General features: G+C 43.2%; 1 protein-coding gene across 7 annotated transcripts in view; it reads right to left on the reverse strand.

Annotated features, from left to right (window-relative positions):
- Positions 1–14296: 14296 nt before the first annotated feature.
- The window catches only part of LYPD6B (LY6/PLAUR domain containing 6B), a 178405-nt gene continuing 171530 nt past the window's right edge, over positions 14297–21171 (reverse strand). For all 7 annotated transcript variants that reach the window (XM_053908954.1, XM_019455731.2, XM_019455774.2 and 4 more), the window contains 2 exons: positions 20400–20530; positions 14297–18660 (listed from right to left, as the gene is read on the reverse strand). In XM_053908954.1, the coding sequence (XP_053764929.1) occupies positions 18496–18660; positions 20400–20530 (296 nt within the window). In that variant the 3' untranslated portion in view covers positions 14297–18495. The remainder of the gene's footprint in view (positions 18661–20399; positions 20531–21171) is intronic.

Genomic DNA, 21171 nt, shown 5'->3' on the forward strand with positions numbered 1-21171 from the left:
CCAGGACAAAGGAAATAAAAAGAATTTACTGACTTCCAAAAATGTGCCAAGGAGTTGACTAGATCAAAATGTTGTAAGAGTTCTTACAGAACTTGTAGAAACAGGGAGGCATTTGATAGCTGGTCTCTGTCTTGGCTCGGGCTGCTATAACAAAATGACACTGCTTGGGTGGCTTATAAACTACAGATATTTATATCTCACTGTTCTGGAGTCTAGAAGTTTGAAACCAGGGAACCAGCATGGCCAGGTTCTGGTAATGGCCCTCCAGATCATAGACTACCATTGTATCCTTGCTGTATTCTCATGTGGCAAGAAGAGTATGAGAGAGCTTTCTGGGGTCCCTTTATAACTAGTAAGTAATATATAACTAATTCTATTAGTTTATAACTAGTTATAACTAATACCATTCATGAGGAGTCCACCCTCATGACCGATCACCTTCCAAAGGCCCCACCTCCAAATACCATCACACCGGTGGTTAGGATTTCAACATATGAATCTGGGATGCGGTGGGGACACGCTCAGTCCATAACAGTCTCTACTGACACTACATTGAGCATAGCGTGTCTTGGCATATTGCAGAGATTCACTCCAGAGTGACAAATAAAACAGAGATGTCGCGGTTGGCAGTAGCAGCACCATTGGGAGTTTCAGGTTCAGTTCTCTCCTCCTGGATGCTATTTCATATGGCTGCGTGTACCAATGGCTTTTCTAGTCGCTTCAACAGAAAACAGAAAGGGGCAAATTGTATCTCAGTTCAAAGGGAAGGAAGCTGGTATACGAATATACACTTCTAAAGAAAAAAAACACTGTCAATTGGCAATATATCCAATATATAGAAATCACTGTATCAGAAATATTAAAGGACAAAAATCCAGATTTTGCTTCCGTAAATGATACAGCTAGGCGGACCAAATAGTAGCAATGGTAATACTCCCCCTGTGGCCCACCACACATCTGTGATCCCAGAGTAATTCTCTGCATGGCCCTTTGCGGCCGCAGCACTTCTCACTGACTTGTGTATTTCCTTTGTGGACATTAAAGTATTTTCATATATATGAGTCCTGTTTTTCTCATTGCCATAAAGATTTACAAAAGGAGATGTGCTTCCCCCTTTTCTCCCCTTTCCTCTGTGTCTCTGCCCTTCCAGCTTCTTTCCAACTTTCTCTTTAACTAGTTTCCAGAGGGGTTGTCTCAATTCCTAGGTCTCTATTTACGAGCACCTCCTCATCCTCACCCTTAACTTCCCGGTTCTCTCAGAATCTGAAGACTTCATTGGGTAAAGGGGAAAGCGTTCCACTCAGAAGGAACAGCAAGAATTGATCTGGAGAAGGGGAAGGAGTTTACTTAACCCTACCTCTTCTTCAGTGTATCCCTGTGAAAAGGGTGGTTTAGTTTTAAAATAATGTCATTCACCCCAAGGCAGGAAAAGAATGTTGGGCCTTGGACTGAAGAGCAAAAGATCATATCTGATCTTAAGGAGGTGGGAAAAGAAGGGCTCATTCTAGATGTTGTATGTAGCCAAGACTAGAAATCCCTTAGGCCCATCTACCTGCCATGGTACCATAAGAGTGCCAGGGAAGACGTGTACTTATAACCCAAAAGAGCCGGTAACTTTTGGAGCCCAACTCTGGGGAGGCTTGGAATGACTTTAAGCGAGCAAAACAATTGAAAATAAGGACTTCAGATAAAGATATGTTAGAAGATGAAGAGAAACATATGATCAGTGGCCCTACATCACCAAAATTCTCTTCTTTACTGGGCAGCTATCACCCCAGGCTGCCCGGCTATTGGACTTCAGTGCTGTGCACATCTCCATATCACTGCAGTTTCCAGCAATGGCTGGCATGGCACCAGGTGGCCCGATCATCAGTGTTCCAACAGCATAAAGGCAGCAACAACTACCCCCAAAATAAGAGGACTTTTAGTGGACCGAACAGGTTTCCTGGATTTCTGTCAATAGAAGATTATCAACAACAACAACAACAAAAGACTATATCCTGGGGCAGAGTGAATACTGCTGGAGTTTTTGGAGAAATCCCAGGAAGGAGAACATGTGGGAGAGAAGAACGATATATTTGTGATCGACAGAATGAGACTCCATGGCATTTAATATGACTATTTAAAGTAATGAGCTGCTATTCCAGGCCTTGAGCTGAAGCTGGGGCTGGGCTACCCATTGCCCCTGGCAGACCCAGAGATCATGTGCAGACAACTCCCCCAGAAGCTCCAGAAGCTCTCTCCAGAAGCTCCAGAAGCTTCCAGAAGCTTCCAGAAGCTCTCTCTGGAGGGAGCAGGAGCATGTTCAGTCAGCACGCAGGACACCCCAGAAGGGCTGGAGTTCACACTCAAGAGTGACCTCGGCCAACAAATGGTGGGAATTGTTGGAAAAATGCCTCAGGTTCCTCACTTCTCAAGGAGACCATTCTGAGGTATAACCCACATGGTTTATTATAGGGTCTGAGGGAGACTGAGTCCCAATTGCCCAGTGGTAACCTGCTTATTCATATTCTCCAGCGTGGCTTTGCCCTCTTCCCTGTCCTGCTTCCCCACTCCCTCAGAGCTTTCTGGGACTATCGGGAACCTGGGTGGTTCAGTCAGTTGAGCCTCTGACTCAGCTCAGGTCATGATTCCAGGATCATGGGGTTGAGCCCCAAGTTTGGCTCTGTGCTGAGCAAGGAGCCTACTTCATATTCTCTCTCTCTCCCCCCCCCCCTCTTCCCCTCTCCCCAACTTACATGCTAACTCTAAAAGAAAATAAGGGCCCCTGGGTGACTCAGTCGGCTAAGCGTCCGACTTCGGCTCAGGTCATGATCTCACGGTTTGTGGGATCTCACGGTTTGTGCTGACAGCTCAGAGCCTGGAGCCTGTTTCAGATTCTGTTTCCCTCTCTCTCTGCCCCTCCCCCACCCGTGCTCTGTCTCTCTCTCTCTCTCTCTCTCTCTCTCTAAAAAATAAATAAACATTAAAAAAAGTTTTTAAGTAATAATAAAATAAAAGTGCTTCCTGGGACTAGCTCCCCTCTGGAAAGGGAGAGGGAGAGGCTCCCACTCAAATTCCTTTTTCAGGGTTTGGTTTTGGGAAAACAATTAAACCTTGGGGAAGCAAAATTAAAAACAAGTGTAAACTGTGAAGGGGGACGTATCTGTTTAATCTCTCCTCTATATCTGGCTCTCCACTAGACTCAGCTCTTTGGGGAAAGGAACTTTTTTTTTTTTTGTATTTCTGGCACCTTCCATATCCTCATACTTGTCAGGTTCTTAAATATTTGCTGAATAAATGAATGAGGTACCAGAAAATATCCATTTAAGCTATCACAAATTCAGGTTCTGGTTCAAGAACTCAACGTAGGAAGCCTGACTCGCCTCTCCCCTTAGACATACACAGTGAGTCTATAGCTACAGATGGAAGTTCCTCTGGAAAAGAAACCTAAAGGCCACTGAGAAGGTAGAAGAGGCTGGGATGCAATCTTGGCATAAACCCACTCCCGGCACAGCAACATAGAGCCTCTCCTTGAGGAGCCAAGGATGTGAGCCTGATCTCATCACCAGAACTTTTAACACCTGCACCAGAGAGACGAACCCCCAAAACATCTAGCTTTGAAAAACAACAGGGCTCTCGTCCACAAGACTCGCAAAGCCCACAAGACCTACTAGACTATACCCATCGGGGAACCAGCTCTCCCAGGCGTCTGGCACCCCACCCTAGGGCCCAACTCACCTGCCCTAGGGCCCAACTCAGACAAAGCAGTCAGCCCCGCTCACACTGAAAGAGGCTCATTTACTTATAGTAAGGAGAGGCCCCAAGAGGCAGACTGCTAATTTAACTCACACTTGTAGGAGCCTGCTGGAACACCCCGAGGTCAGAGACTGGTAAGCACCATCTTTAGTTTTCTTCCTTTTTCCTTTCTTTTCCTTTTTTCGTTTCTCTCCTTTTGTTTCTCTCTCTTTCCAGTGGGCGCCATCTTCACACTCTCCCTCTGCCATGCTACAGAGCACCAGTCCCTCCCAGAAGAAAGCTTTTACACACATCCAGTGCCCCAATATTTGCAGCCACAGCCAGGGGACAACCCTAGCTCGCCGGGCTGTAGGCGCCCGGGAAGCTGGTGTTCCTGAGTCTCATTTGATTGTAAGATCGGTCTCACCCAGAATGAACCTGTTACCTTTGTCTGGCACCAGGACTTTCTCACCTGCCGCCAGGGAACTCCTCCACCAGCCCCAGCTCTGGAGGCCAGCAGGGCTTGCTAGCAGGCCCCACAGGACTTTAACCAGTGGAGAAAGAACTCTTACACCACTACTGCCCAGGGCATGGTGAGAGGCAGCAGACCCAGGGGCCCAGCTGTCCTGTGAGGGAGGCCTATTAGCTAATCCTCATGGCTGCGGCCTGGGGGGCAGGCTTCTAATTAACTATGCATCTAAGAGTTGACCGCATTCCTCCTTTCCAGAGACCTCAGAGAGGGGCTCTAGCTTCGGGCTCTCCCTCATGGCCTCCCCCTCCTCAGAGCTCCAGAATGTCAGTGTTTCCTGGAGGGGAGATTTTGCATGTGTCTGGTGCCCTGTTTGTTGTGGTGCCCCCTCCCCTCCCAGGGACATCCCTTAACTGCCACTCTTCGGTGACCAAATGGACTTGCATTGTGGGTCCCAAGGGACTCTAACAATCACAGACAGTTCTTAGCAGGCTACCACCCTTAGGGAACTGTGCACAGACCACAGGCTGAAACACACCCTCTGTCTTTCTTTTTTTCCAATGAACAAATTTATTTTTGTAATCCTATTTTTATTTATATTTATTGTCAAGTTGGCTAACATACAGTGTATACAGTGTGCTCTTGGTTTCGGGGGTAGATGCCCATGATTCATCACTTACATACAACACCCAGTGCTCATCCCAACAAGTGCCCTCCCCAATGCCCATCACCCACTTTCCCCTCTCCCCCACCCCCATCTCCTGGCTCTGGTGGCCAAAGGAGTTCGGTTTGCAGCCCCACAGGACTGCTTCTAACTAGCCTGGATCTAGGTGCTGAGATCTCCCCCTCAGAGACACTAACAGGTTTTAGCACATCCTCACCTACTGGGAATGTGTTATGAAAAATAAACTGGGCTGCCTGGACAATCACAAAAATTCAAGAGACAGCCGAGAGTTGAGGCAGGGTTGTATGACAAGATTCATCTCCTACATGAGGCCACCCCTTCAAGATTTCAAGACTGAGAGAGGTGGTAGTTTCATCTACCGTGTGGAAACCAACCAAGAGTCAAGCAAAAAAAAAAAAAAAACAAAAAAACAAAAAACCACAGAAATATGTTCCAAATGAAAAAACAAGATAAAACCTCAGGAAGAAAACTTAATGAAATGAAGATAAGTAGTTTACCTGATAGAGTTTTTTAAATAGTGGTCATAAAGTTTCTCTCCAAACTTGGGAGAAGCTATCATACTTTCTTTCTTATAAGCATAATGCTCAGTTTATTGAGTAAAAGCAAACAGGCGACAACTATTGTAGCCAATGAAAAGTGGTACCTACTTCAAAAAAAAGACATCCACTTAGTTTTTTATAATGAGAAGCAAAGATGATCTCACAGCCTAGGCCTAAGAGTTCACTGAGGGATTCTTCACCACACACACACATATACACACACACACGACCACCACCGCCCCCCCCCCCCCAGCCCCGGTGCTATAACAAGGCAACACCAATATCGTGCATGCAATTAAGGTATGCAACAGAGCTAAGGCAAAATGCCTATACAAAAACATTCAGCAAAGCCTATCCAGGCTGGTGAAAGACACTCAGAAAGAGTTTACCGCCCACTCTAGCAAGTAATACCTGCTGTCTCAACTGACTAGCTGCTGCCACAGGGGAGAAACATCTGAGACCCAATGCTGAAAGACAATAAATAGCTCCAAATATAATTTCTATCCTTTCCTACTCTCCTAATATTTGCATCTTTCTCTTTTTTCCACTCCCCCAAATTAACATCTGTAATAGGTCAAAGAATGGTCTGACATCAGTGCATTCTTAGTTTTTCAGTCTTAACTAGCACTATGTTTTATATAATTATTTTTGAGGTGGGGCGCCTGGGTGGCTCTGTTGGTTAAGCGTCCGACTTAGGCTCAGGTCATGATCTCGAGGTTCACAAGTTCAAGCCCCACGTCAGGCCCTGTGCTGACAGTTCAGAGCCTGGAGCCTGCTTCAGATTCTGTGTCTCCCTTTCTCTCTGCCCCTCCCCGGCTTGCACTCGGTCTCTCTCTCTCTCAAAATAAATAAAAACATTAAAAAATTATTTTTGAGATCAACAGACCGTAATGTGCCGTAAGAAGTGGGGGTGGAGTCTCTTAAATGAAGTAGACTTTCCTATGTGGTCATCCTGGGGCAGGCACAGAGGCCTGGGAGACAGACTGTAAACAAAAGAGAAGACACCTTCCTTTCTCCGTGCCAGGTACAAATGGATCCTCAAATAATTAAAGCATTAAGATGCCCAATGGAGTTCTGGATGTTGAGATGTTGTGGGCCCGGTAGAGAATGGGCAGTGGCCATGAGCTGGCTGCTGGCACTAGGTAAGCAAGCCAGGGGGGAGTCAGGACTCCATGGAGTGACCCTATGCAGCCTCTTTGAGTATCAGCAGTCAGTCATTCAGTGTTGCACCTCTTCTCCAAGATCATCTAACTTTCAATGAAGTTTTGCTCAGATTGGTAGCATGGTCTTAGCTATGGAGGATTAAGGGAGAAGATTCACATGGGGGGTGGGGCATGCCCTGCTCTCTAACTACTAAATGGTGTTAAGAGGATCAGGCAGTAGAGCGGATTGTGTTGGGGCCAGGGGAAATGGAGCAGAAGGATTTAAGGGACTAGTTCCTACAGAAAACAACACTTTGGGAGAATTTTTAGAAATGACTAGAATCACTCTTTATTTGTTGGTCCCAAGTCCCCTCAAAGTGGGTGTGCTGAGCATCTCGTGGGTATCTTTGGTTACATGAAATTACATCTATTAGTTTTGCATGGTGATGTGAACACTGTATAACTCAAGAGAAACCTTTAGTAGCAGGCCACCTAGAAGTGATTGCTCCCTCTCTTGAGTGGCGATTGCAAATATTGTCTAGACACTTCCCATCTCCTATTTGGTGGGAAAGAGCAAATACCATTTATTGATTATGGTGCTGGTTCATTGCAGTGACCAAGGTTAATGATTTGTTCCTTTACACTAGTATGATGTGTTTGTATTAATCATTAAGGTCCAGAAGCAAATATTAAGGAATTTGAACTTTCAAACATCTACTTGAATTTCTCCTTGACCTTAGCATTTGAAAATGTAATTCCTCAATTTGTGAATTCTTTACTGCCATTTGGACATTAACTTGTTGGACTTTGTCTTTTATTTAAATGTTTTACTGGGTGTTAAATTCTAATTCTCTTCATGAATTTCTAGAGCTTCTTGCTCTACACCAACCAAAACAAAACCTACACACAGATTTTCAAAATGCTTTGAAATTTGAATAATGAATGAGACAATATTTCTAAAATCTTGATCTTGGAATGTTTTTCTGAAAAAGGTCTTATCCACTGACAGTCCAAATCTCTTAACCTTCAGGGATCAGGAGAGACAACACTTTAGCCAGTCCTTGGCCTAATTCAGTTGAGTCCCAGAGCTGACATTATTTATTGAAACATAAGCAGTTGGTTGGATGAATGCCCAGGGGCCTTGGCATTATAGATACTTAAATAAATCAAATGATCCAGAAAACTGGTATTATGTGAGACCTCCACTTGAACTGCCATACCCACTGGTAAATCCAAAAGACAGGGAGGACCCTCATCCATTATAAGGGAGAGCAAGGCCAGGCAGAATGAGAGGAGGACCAACAAGTCATGTCTGGTGATAAGTGACATGAAGACCTTGTAATAATATCATGATGGGAGTAGAAAGAGACCCTATCCCTTACATAAGAAATGCTACTTAGATGGTTTCTGGTGCAGACTTAACTTCCAGAATTCAGGCTGTTCCTCAGGACCTTGCCCTGAAGCTTTACCGACACATACACCACAAGGTCAGGCAGAAGCAAGAATTTACATTTTAATCAGGTTTTCATTTTCATTAGTTCTATCATTTTACTAAACATCCTTAACCCTGTGGTTTGTTTTGCAAAAATCTGGTTATCTTGCAGTCAGAGATTTCTCAGAAACTTTCTCCTAGAAAAACTAAATCCTAGTTGAGAATAAAGAAATGCAATCCCACCATCTAAAACTTTGGGATAAAGACAAAAAGGCCTAATTGAATATTGACCAAACACTATCTTGTTACTCTTTAATACTCTTTCTTAAAGCAAACATTATCAGTCTGGCTTTTGTTCTCAGTTAGAAAGACCCACCAGCAAGATGAACAGGAAATTGGAAATGCTGCATTAAGATATTTAGATCGTAAGTCTCCAGAAGTAGAGCCACATTTATCTTCCAATTTAGTATGGATACTTGGAGAGACCGATGGATATTATATCAATTATCACAACAGCAACACCAGCAAACAGGCAGTGAGTTACAGCTTGAGTACATTCAAGATGGACTTCACCTCTATGAGATTTAATTAAATGCTATGCATATAAATAATCTCACACATTCTAATTCCCTATTGCAGTCAGAGTGACCCTGGGCTTGCAGCCTCTTGCTCGGCTGCATGAGTAGGTGTTGATTTGAAAACTGAGAGCAACTAATAAAAGGGTCAGGCTCAAAGGAAAAGCAAGCATTCTGGTCTGTCACCTCTATCATCTCCCTTGTGGCTCTGGGATTTTATCCTTTTATAAACATAGTCCCTACTGTGCAGAACATTAGGACACAGAGTGTTTCCCACACCACTTCAAAATTTTAAGCCATTGAAAATGTGATAGCTGGCAAGTCATGGTCTCCTTAATTGAAATTCCAATGCCGGTGGAATGAATTTGATGTTGGGGAAGGTTGGGATGTGAAGGTAAAAGAGAGACCAGGAGAGAAAGGTGCACCTATATTGTCATATTTAGCTTTAAAAAGATCCTCCAAGGGATGGCCTCACATTTTATTTGGAGTTCTGACCAATCATAGTAGCTAGCTCACCCATCACCACTACAAGGGAAACTGCCGTGCCTCACTGCCTTCCAGAGAGAGAACCCAGGGAGCCTGCTCTCACACCTGTGAGCCATGCTCCCCCTGCCCACTTGTGGACCGCAGTTCCCTGGTCTGAGGTGGCCAACCTCTAAAAGGACAAGGGCCCATGGAAGCCTGGCATAGAAATGACTTCCAAAGCAAGGAAGTGCTGAGCAATTCAGCTTGTGCAGCAGGAGTAAATGCAGAAAGGTCATGAGGTTGAGAAGTGACAAGGGTCCGGAGAGCCAGAGTCATGAAGGATTCAAATGTCTGAGTAAGCAGCAGCCACACAACAGAGAGGGTCAGAGAACCGGTCCTCAGGAGGAGGGGCAGAATGAGAAGACACCCAAAAGCGGTGTGGTGGGAATGTCACATTAAAGGCAGTACAGTAGACAGAAGATCCAAGTTCTTCTGCTTTACGTGGGTCTTGAATCCCAGGGGGTCTTTAGTTCCAGGCTCAAAGAGATCTGCCTAAATCAGGTTCTGTTCTGCCAGGAGGCCTGATTCCTACACTGCCTTGTAGCTGAGAAAGTTTCTTTTCCCCACATATGCTAAGATGCAGATAAGTTAGGCTAATGTTCTTCTAGTGGGCATATTAAAGTCTCCTTATGTGACAAGCATCAAGGGCAGTATAGGAACACTTGAGATGAATTTACTTTTAACTGTCAGGTGCAATAGAACTGTTACCCATCAACATCTTGAGATGTAGACACACACAAAGAAAGGATAATTAAAACCAGCCTTTCAAATCAGCATCATTGCAAAGGTTACAAAACACTGCAGTATTGCCAGACTTGGTGAAATCAATTTCCATTTTGTTGCAGTGTGTGTCATGCAGAGATTGCTGAAACCAACAAAATGAAAAGCATTAATAATTGGATTAATAGCTTGTATAAATTAATTTGCTTATTTGCCTAAAAGAAAATTAGGCAAACAACTAATGGAATGGAAGCCCTGCACATTGCATAATGTACAGCTTACACCTCCTATTATTTTCAAAAATGAAAACAAGCATTTGAAGTTTCAGGAAATCTAACCTCAGTGAAAAGTAACTGAGAATCTCTCTGCCAATAAAATGAAACCAATTTGATGAGGGTACAGGAAGAGCATGTTAGTGACTTCAAAACCACAGAAAATATAAAGAGTAGTGTGTAGGGGCGCCTGGGTGGCTCAGCAGTTAAGCATCCGTCTCTTGGTCTCGGCTCAGGTCACGATCTTGGGTTTCATGAGTCTGAGCCCCACGTCAGGCTCCTCCGTGCTGACAGCGCAGAGCCTGCTCAGGATCCTCTCTCCCTCTTTCTCTGCCCCTCCTCTGCTTGCTCTGTCTCTCTCAAAATGAACAAATAAACTTAAATTTAAAAAAAAAAGGGTAGTGTACAGAATGTAACAGATAGACTTTAAATAAGATGGAGATAAATCAGTTCATACTTGTTTGCAGCACTTGCTGACTACCAGTACTTGAGGGTCATAACTATTCCTCTGCAATGCCTAGGAGGAGGATGAGGAATAAGTAATAAGCACAAATGGGACATCAAATGCTGGTGATATTAAGGACTTTGTGAAATGTACTTATTGTTGGGCCAAGCCATGGTTTCCCTGCCATTAGCCCTATTACAGGAATCAATGCTGGGCATGGTGGGAGGGACAGGAAGTTGAGGACCCTCTGTGCCCATGTTTTTGTTCATAATCATATCTCTTGTCATATGCCCAGGCCACATCCGGTTACTTAAGAGCTATGCCAGAAGTTTTGAAGACTGTTGGGCTCTAGGCTTTCTTGATTCCTCCTCCCTTCTTGCCTGTCCATTTTTATTAAGAATTCTGCCAGAGGTTGGTTTCTACCTGCTCCCAATAAAGGACAAACACATCAGAACCTGGGTACAATATCAAAGTCTTAGAAACTTATCATAAAAATTGGGAAGGAGTTTAGTCTCACCGAACAAAACAAGGGGTGGGAAGAATCTAATTCTCAAATGGGATAATATATTACATTGCAATGCCATTTCCTACTCCCATCTTGTAAATAATTCACGTTTACACCTACTGACCCACTCAATGTCATCCACTCATCCTTAGTCAGAGAGAACCACAGGGAATAAGAGCCATGCCCATTCAACCACCTGGTCCTGAGTATGGTTAGGATGTTAGGGCATAAGTCATTCAGACCCTGACCACTCCTAGAGCTAAACTGTCTGAACAGAGCTGCCATGGCTAAAGCTCCCCAAGTGTATGTGACCTGTTAGGCCAGCCATGACTGCGGCCCGTAAGGTGCCATTGAACCCCAGCACAGATTCCAAGAGAGCTAGCTCTGTGGAGCCCCTCCATACTTGAGGTTTTCTGTGCAAATCTCAGATTACATTTCCCTCAAGGCACTGCGGGCTGCTCTGAGTAAAAGAGGTAAATGCTTATTAGGATTCTGCACGTGAGCCCTGAGAGCTGCACCCTGAGTACCTAACACTGCCCTTACGTTGTTGGCACAAACATGTCCCCACGTCTGACAAGGGACACCAAACCACATCAGGTAACTACATTTGCAGAGCAGTTGATATTGAAATGGGGAAGGCTAGGCCTTGCCCCTTCCCTTGCTCCACAAGTAGATAAAATCTAGCATTCTTGCTTTAAACAAAAATAATAATAGTCAAGAAGGTTTTGCCTCAAACTATTTGACTATTTTCTCCCTACTCATGAACTCTTAAGTTTTTACCATGTTCCTTTGTTTGCAATATGTGCTTCATTATCTTATTTAATCATGGATTATCTTTCCACTTAATTAAACTCACTTTTCATTTTGAAACTTTGCATTAAAAAGAAAAATACAGATGTCATGTAGAATTATTTGACTAATCTATTATATCAATCAAATAATTACTCCCTGGCCCCAGGTAGTTAAAGATGAGACATTGTTGATCAAAATCTCCCTCATGTCTTTCTTCAAATTCCAGAACTTTTAAAGCCAACTAAGTATAAAAGACCCAGATCATGAACACTGCTGAAAAACACCTTCTAAAATCAATGTCAGACACTTGGATTTCTGATTAAATGCAAGAAAAGATCCATCAAAAGAAATGCAGGTTTACCTAACTTAGGCAAAATGCTATGTTTTTCCCTCGCTTTCAACTTAGTTGTATCTTTGTTTTCCTTTGTTGGATAACATATGGAAGAACTTGCCTTGAGAATCTGATCACTTCCCTGACAAATCTTCGTCTTCAGTTCACTAATAAATTCTAGTTTAAAGTAATTAGTTAAAAATGAAGATAAATAATTAATATTCAAGACCCATCTCTGACTCAAGATTGATTTCATAACAAATCAAAAATATTTACAAATAACAAATGACAACTTCAGATAATTCTTCAGGGGGCATATGGAAAGAGAGACAACAATAAAACATAATCCTCTGAAAACATGGTATTCTTGATTGGTTTAGAGTGGAGCCCAAGGAGCCGTGGGCTCTCCAGACCTAGAGGAAACTGCTATGAGTGGAATTAAAATCCGCTCAGGACAATGAATAGGTCAACAAACATGAGAACAAAGTCGAAGACAAAGTATTTGAAGTTACCCCCTTTTAAGGTGGGTTTCTCAGTTTTCTACCTCTGCTCAACTAAGGATATTGGAAATAGATCTGTACAGGACAGAGCCCACAGTCTTGGAGAAATGGGTGTTTCTGAAGTGTTCAAGGTTCATGCACTGAAAACACTCTCATTAAAGTCCCTAGGATATATGCATGTTTTAGGAGTCAGTGTCTTACCCATCCCCATGTTCTTATTTCCTTTCCCTTATTTCTCTACATTTGCAAAGTACTATTGGCTAAACGAAGTATGTTCTATGGAATCCAGATGCTCAAGGAAGAAAAGCTTCTCTCATAGAATGGTTGACAAAGTGTTGCAAACCCTCTCCACTCCTTGGGGATTTACAATGTACATTAATCAACAATGTGGTGGAAATCACAGCAGGTAGGAGAGTAGGTAAGGTCTCCGTCTAGCTGGCCGTGTGGTTAGGGCAAATCTGCACAGCTCTGGAGGGCTCAGCTCTCTCCTCTCTAACAGAGTATTTTCTCAGCCACCTTAACAACTGCCTTGGGACATGGCCTGACTGTGGGGCTCTGGAGCAGACATTTCTGGCTGCCCACCCAGAACCATTTCTTCCTTCCTCCTTTTAAATTCCTCTTTTGATCAGATATCTACCCTCTGCCAGGCACCCCACATGCCTCAGGGAACAGTGAGCTCCCTTTCGCTGAACTAAGCCAAGGGTGACCACATCCTGATGGGTACAGCTTTCTATTAAAGGTACACAACTTGGGGACCCTTACCAACCTTACTAGGACCTACTTCCCCTGTGTTGCCTATCCTCTTTTGAAGAATATTTGCATTGGATTTGAGTTTTAGTCTTTGGCCACTCTGGACAAGCTCACCTTGCCCTTTGCTTTACATTGCTTCTTCCTGCCTCAGTCAATGGTCAGAACCAGGGACATCCAGCTTGTGTGGAAAAGGCCCCAGGTTTCCCAGAGTTCCCATTTGTCCTAGCCTCCCAGGATCCTTCCCAGCATGACAGCTCTGCCAAACCAAGTGTCCTCCAGGGGCAGACCTGTGTCCTCCCCTTAGCTAAGGCCAAATTTCATAGACCAAAAAAGCACAAATACGGAGGCGTGGGGGTTGTGCAGCGCTCTCAGCTTACTATTTCTAAGATGATGCCCTCAAATGACCAGTATCCAAATCACCAGTCTCATGATCAGATGCTGGCTGGAAATGCAGATCCCCAGACTTGCTGAGTAGTATTCCCGGGTTTAAGCCATGAAAGCCCTCGTTTTCACAGCCTAGACCATGACTAGTTCACATTCTGGATTACTCCAAAGACAGTTTGGCTTCCAGCCTCAGCCTCTGATGAAATAGAGGGCAAAGCAGTGAGAGAGGGGGTCTGGGAAGGAGACAGAATTACGAGGTGAAGAGAGAATCAGGAAGCACGATGGGAAGATGCTGGATGGTTTCGGATGCACATAATGGAGTTGTGCCCAGAGGCAGGTGCAAATTATGACAGCCGTGTGCCTTCCAGCTTCACTACTTTTACCTTTGTGCATGCTCTACTAGCTTTTGCTTCTGGCAAGATTTGCACCCAGACATGCCCAGCAGCATGATGTATCCGTCCACAAATCATAGAGTTGATGACAAGTAGGTGAAGAATAAAATGTCCAAGATCAAAAGGTCAAAGTTTTATAAAATGGCAATCTACATGTCACAAAACTTTTGCCTAAGAGTTAGTACTGTCACAAATGTGAAATACATTTTCCCAGTCCCACACCATACCTCATTTCCCAAGTCCGTGCCAGTTCATATCGCTCAATTTATGCTTCGTGTGGCTTTAGAAATTCTTTCCCAGTGAAGAGAAAACCACCCACCTCCTTCCCTCTTCTTATGAAATACATATTTCACAGTGACTGACACAACAGAATGTAGATTGTATGGAAAATAACACCTATAACTTCTGACTGCTAACTTCACTCAGAAATGGATGTAGGAAGAGTTTAGACACAGATGGGGAAAAAAAGTGTTCAGTACCATTCTTTTCTTTTTCAGAAAATGAGTCATGGACGGGAATTGAAAGTTTATTCTAGAATCTATTTATTCGGGAGCCTAGACAAAACAGACTTTTGAGAGTTCATTGTCTCAGACCCTCCTATTTATAATTAATCCTCTTTTCTAACAACAAACCTACCTCTTCTTTCCTGCCCCCACTACTTCAGTTCTCATTGGATATTTTGACACCAAAGTATTTTTCAGTTTCTTGCTCACGAGGGGCAAATTAGTACAAGGTCTGGGACACTTGGCCACCATTCCAGATTCTTATGTAATGGACTAAAAAATTCATGCAATGGATTCTAATGATTGGATTTATGTCTTGGATTCTAGTTTTAAAATTACACTGGAGACACCACCAAGAATCAACTTATACTGCATAGGGCTTTCATGTTAGAACTCAAAGGCCAGGTATTAACGTCTGGGTCTTCTGGTCACCATTGCCACTTCCAACTCTACTCTCTAGTAGCTCCCAAAGTGGCTGTGTATCAGAATCACTCAAGGATTTTGTTAAAAATAGATTTTCTGACTCAACTCCAACATAAAGAATCTGAATTTTTTTTTCTTTTTTTTGCAAGCTGCCTAAGTGAATCTTATACAGTCACCAAGGACCCATTTACTGAAGACATTTGGGAAGCACTTCTCTGGTCTAGTGGTTCTTGAACTTGTATGTGCTTCAGAGAGACCTAAAGGACTCATTAAAATACAGATTGAACCCTCAGAGTTTTCAGTAGGTCTGGGATGAAGTCTGAGAATGTGCATTTCTAACACGTTTCCAGATGATGTTGATGCAGATCTGGGGCCATGCTTTGAGAACCACAGCTCTAACCTAGGTTATTTGTACACATGTTTATTATTCATTAGCTCTTATATTACATGGCCAAGCAAGGCCTGGGCTTCAGAGGAAGGAATTATCCTCTCAGATCAAGGGTAACACTTGGCTGAGCATCATAATCACCTAGGAGCTTTTATTTTCTTTAACGCTCAGTTATTGGAATTAGGCTTCTGCTTCACCCCAGATCTACTGAATCGACATCTCCAGGATGCTCTGGGAATTTGTATTGTTTTGAAGTAAACCAGAAGTTTCTGATTACAAGGATTTGAAAACACTGCCTTGGATGAGCCAGATTTGTGACTTTATGAATAATTTATCTGAATCATTTATCTGAAATTCAATTTTAATGGGGTATCCTATATATATTTTTTTGTACATCTGGCACCCCTAGCGACTGAGCTGTATATCTGTGAAGAGTTTGTTTCCTCTGTGTGTTCCCCCTTTTGCTTAACACAGCCCTATTTTAAATGCTCAAGAGGGTGGTGGTGAGGAGTAAAATCCATGCAAACAGGATATGCAGGGTGAAGAAGAGAAAATGATTTCCTCAGGAAACACACACACACACACACACACACACACACACACACACACTTCATTAATCGAGACAGCAGAAACAAAATCAGGAAGGAAAAAAATACTGTCTGCTAAGGGCTTTTTAGCAGACGATTCGTCAATTATACAGTCAAAAGAAACCCTGGGGAATAAAAAGACACCAAAGATGCTATTAAAATGTTCCAAGTGAAGCCATATATAATTAATTTCAAACAAGCATAAGCTATGAAAACTCAAATACTTCAAGGTGCTGAGTGAAAGGAAGGATAAATCTGCACCAGGCTTCAAAACCAATGCTTCCAGGTGAGTCTAAGATTAAGCCAGAGACAGGGAGATAATGATGTCTGCTCCCTCCCTGTTTTATTGGAAACTCAAGAGAGCCTTAAGACGAGATGCTCCCAGTGCATCAAGGATGAGAAGACAGACACATATAGGCCAGCACCTGACATCAGCACATAACAACTAAAAACTGAATCAAATCAGTGGAGTAAAATCAAAACAGAGAAGAAAAATTCACTGACGCAGAAGACAAAGAATATAAAGGATGCAATTTGGCAAACCACTGCACAGGCTGAGTAACCACCATATAAGAACCATGGTCCCTGCAAAGCAAGCAGGTTTCTCCCTATTCTGTTTTACCAATCCATAGGTTAGGCATCAGCAAAGTTTTACTGTAAAAGGCAAGAGAACAAATCTTTTAGACTTTGTAGGCCATATACTGTCTGTTGCATCTACTCCTCCTTGCTGTTTGTAGCATGAAAGCAGCCATAGACAATACATAAATGAAGACATGTCTGTGTTCCAAATAAAACTTTATTCACAAAAATAGGTGGCTGCTGTGGAACTGAATGTTTGTGTCCCTTCAAAATTTATATGTTGAAGCTTCAATTCCCAATTTGATAGTATTTGGATATGAGGACTCTGGGAGTTAATTAGGTCATGAAAGTGGAGCCCTCATGAATGGGAATAGTGCCATATAAGGGAATGAAGAGACCAGTCTCTCTCTGCATTCTGCCCTGTATGAATACAAATGGTGGTCTGCAAACCAGAAAGAATGCCCTCCTCAGACACCCGATCTGCTGGCACCTTGATCTTGGACTTCTCAGCCCCCAGAACTGTAAGGATTAAAATTTTTTTAAGCCACAAAACTAATAGTGTATTTGTTACAGAAATCCAACAGACTAAAAGTGGTAGGACGTATTTGGCTGATGAACCATAGTTTGCAGACTCCCACCATAGGTGAGCCCACATGGTAAGGATAGTGTCATTAATGGACTGACTTGATGGAGTACTCAGTCTCCCGATGGTAGATGCTCAATTAACAAACAAACAAAAATACTCCATTATCACCATACATACAAGGGCAGAGTGTTTAGAGCTCACCCCAACTGCAAAGGCAGGAAATCAGGATTCTGAAAACAGAAGTTGCTGAGACTATTATAAAAGGGAAAGAGGAGACAAAGGGACCAAACATTTTAGCATGTTTTTAGAAAGGTTCTCTTGGTGGCCCTGACATTCAGAGAAAAGCTGACTGTATGGGGGAGGGGCCCTCTGGCCAGTTTCTTTGAAGTGAAGCTGCTACCCCTGAGGGTACAACATGTGATAGGGCTTCATCCTCCTCCATCAGGAAGGTTTCCTGACCTTTTCAATTGACTAATTACCGTTTAGCATCGTAAGAAGTATTCTTCCTGAAAAATAAAAAGCTAAGTCACTTTGGCAGAGAATTTCATAATTCAAGCTGGAATAGATCACCCATGGTGCATGGAAACTTAACTTCAGTGACCTCCTTTACAACACTGGTAAATGTTTTATCCGAGGTCGCCAGGTCAGTCAAGAAACACACAAGCATGCATTCTATACCGTATAATTTAAAAGCTTTATTTCCCCCCACAATAGTAAATGGGTTTCATATTAGTTCAACTGAAGTTTTCTTCCTATAGTTAGCTGCCTTTCTCACTGACTGTGTCATTGGTGGGAAAATTGCTTTCTCATGATGGAAGAGTTGATTTCATAGGGACACTCTGAGCTAATCACAGAAATGAGAGAGTCTGACCCAGCAGCTTCTGAAGGAGTCTTGAGGTCAAGCAGTCCATTCAGGTAAAGGCCCGGTCAGCAGGACCAAAACAGGCTGCTGCAACCTCTCTGTTGCAGATACTGGCAGGATCCTCCCTGCAGAAGAGACAAGATGCAGCCCCTCTGACCAGGAAGCCTGGAAGCCAGACAATCCCCTCACTTCCTGCCACATCCCCTTCCTCCAACCTGTGGCCCGACATAGGAGTGCTTTAGCTCAGCGAACAACTGGCTTCTGCTTTGTGGTCGTCCAAGGTGCACTCTTCACCAAGTGCAAGACTGGTCTTCACTCAAACGTTCAGCGTTCACACAATTTTTGGCTTGTGCTTTGGAGGGCGGTTTCTGTCTCTCTTAGGAACAGTGGCTTCATGTTAGCAGAGGCACGGAGACCCAGGCCAGCACTGGTAGGTAGAGCGTGGGGGCACTGCTGCCGGATGTTCTCTGAGCATGCATCACGGCGAAGACTGCATTAGTGTGGTTGGTGGGTAACTCTACATTACAGATCATTCCTTCACAGCAAGACCTACACTCCTGTTACAGAAGCAAGGGGAGAGGGGAAAGAGTAAGTAATGGGAAGGAGTGGAAGGGCAAAACAAAGAACAAAAGAATGCTTCCACAGTGCTGAGGACAGACAGAATTAGTTACCCAACTCATCCAGTCTATGAGACACTCAGGCCCTTGAGTACCTTTCCCCCACTAACCCGAAAGTAAGGACTATCTTGAGAGTCTTTTCATTTTAACAGTGATTTATCTGTAGCAAGCCAAGCATAAGCAAAGGAAAAAAGAGGAGGAGAAACTGAATAAGATTGCTTGATTGAGTCAACAAATCTTCTAAGGTTTGTAAGGAAAAACACTGACATGAAAATGAAAGCTAGGAACCTTTTGGGCTGGCCATTGATTTTCTTTCTCAGTACTACTTGTTAAGGGATAATAATGACTTTGTATTGTCTATACTAACAACTGATTTCTATCATTACAACAGCAAGGGCTTGCTAATTATGGCTGCTGAGGAGTGGAAAAGGCTTGCTCCCTCACAGCACAAGGTGTTTTCAGAGGAAGCAATCTTCTGTCATAATACCTGGTACAAGGCTTCAACCTGATAAACTTAGCCATCCATAGAGGCTTCCAGGATGGCTAAGAAAAGGGCAGCAACTCTACAAGTCTTTATCAGCTGCTTTCAACCCTGGCAGCAAGAACATCAGAATCTCCTTGGAGAACTTTAAAAAAGAAAAGAGAGATGCCTGGGTGGCTCTATTGGTGGCTCAGCTCATGATCTCCCTGTTCGTGAGTTCAAGCCCCACATCAGGCTCTGTGCTGATGTCTCAGAGCCTGGAGCCTGCTTTGGATTGTGTATCCCTCTCTCTCTCTGCCCCTCCTCTACTCGCACTCTATGTCTCTCTCTCTCTCTCTCTCTCTCTCAAAAATAAAAATTTTTAAAAAGAAAAAGGAAAGAAAAAAGAGCCTAATGCCCAAGACCCCACCTGAAGTTCAGTTTCAGCTGATCTGGGATGTTCCCTGACCACCACCAATATAGCTGTGAAAACTCCCCAGGTGACTCTCCAACGTTGCCAGAGCTAAAAGCTACTGATATCAGAAGCACTTTCTGTACACAGTAACTAAATCAAATTCTAAAATCTCATAAAATTAACATACTTTTCAAGTAATTTTTTGTCAAACATTTCACAATTCCAGGCATTTAAAAGAGTGAAATTGCTCATTTTAGAATGATAAAAAATTAAGGAGATCAACTGATCTGAAATATATCTATACTTCATATTAAACTAAGATCAATTCTTTCAGACTTTCATGTCCCCATCTAAGCAGAGGTAGGGGTTAAGACCAGGTTTCCTTAGTAAAAGACATCCCCATTTCCCTCTTTCCACAACCCAGCTACCCTGTGCATTGTTCTCGGTGATATCTGGCCATAAACAAAATACATGAGCTGGGTTCTGTAGCGTTCATCACTCTCTCATGGATGGTTGGCTCTTGGGCTTCCAGAACAGACTTCAAACAAATCAAGTTCGAGGTCTAGGATGGAGCTCTGTGGTCCAGGAATTATCATTTGTTTTTAGTGACATTTTTTGTTGAAGGACAGGAAGTCTTCAATTTCTCTTTGGTCTCCACTACATCACTGTAAGGGAGTCTTTCCTTAAAGACTACATGTATACAACAGGTTACTTTATCCTTCCTGCCTTTCCATTATGTATAACTAATGACCAATAGGAAAAACCTTAGGACAGTAACCTTACACATACACACACACTCCTTACTGTATGTTCAGAATCTCGGCTGTGGTGGCAGCCAACAAAATGACATTCACTTCTGGAGGCACATTTTTTGGTAATGGATGTACTTCTTCCGTGGCTGGTGAAGTGGTGAACTGTCAGACAGTACTGTGTATCTAGGCAGGGGGAGAAAAGGCAACGTCATGTTTCACGCTGCAAAAGAGAAACTCAACAATCACTTCAGGAAAGACTAAAACTCAGGATGATCCTTAGGTTTCTAGGCAAGAAGTTTAATGGCAGGAGTGGATGCCTCTCCTTTGGTGCCAGCTAAAGCTGAGAAAAAAGTTGAACAAGCTTTTCATCAGCACCTTAGGTCTGCTCATTTCATATGAGAGTGCCAGCATCTCTGTCTCTGTCTCTCTCCCTATGAAGCACGTGTTCTAGAACTCCAAAATAAAATGAGAGTTGTAAACGTAAAATGCAGTGGGTTAGAACACATCTTGGTGTATTATTCAGCATTTGTTTCTCGTATACTAACAGACGTGGTAGAATAGAATGAAAACAGGTGCTTCAAAGTATACATCAAGACCACCTTCCTGACCCATCCACTTCTTACTCATGCTCTAATCCTCCCTGCATGTTTGACTTTTCCGGAGTATTCCCATTTTCCTACTCTCTCTGCCCCTCCCTGCACAGAGCTCATGTCTACAGTTTTTCCTATAGCTTTAAGTACTCACATTTTACTACTTTTAAAGAAAGTGATTTCATTCAATATGCTAGGACCCGCCACTTCAGTTTTGCATCTCTCTCCAGTTAT

The sequence above is a fragment of the Panthera pardus genome, unplaced genomic scaffold (genome assembly GCF_024362965.1).
Source record: "Panthera pardus isolate Hobbes unplaced genomic scaffold, ASM2436296v1 HiC_scaffold_10, whole genome shotgun sequence".
NCBI lineage: Eukaryota > Metazoa > Chordata > Mammalia > Carnivora > Felidae > Panthera > Panthera pardus.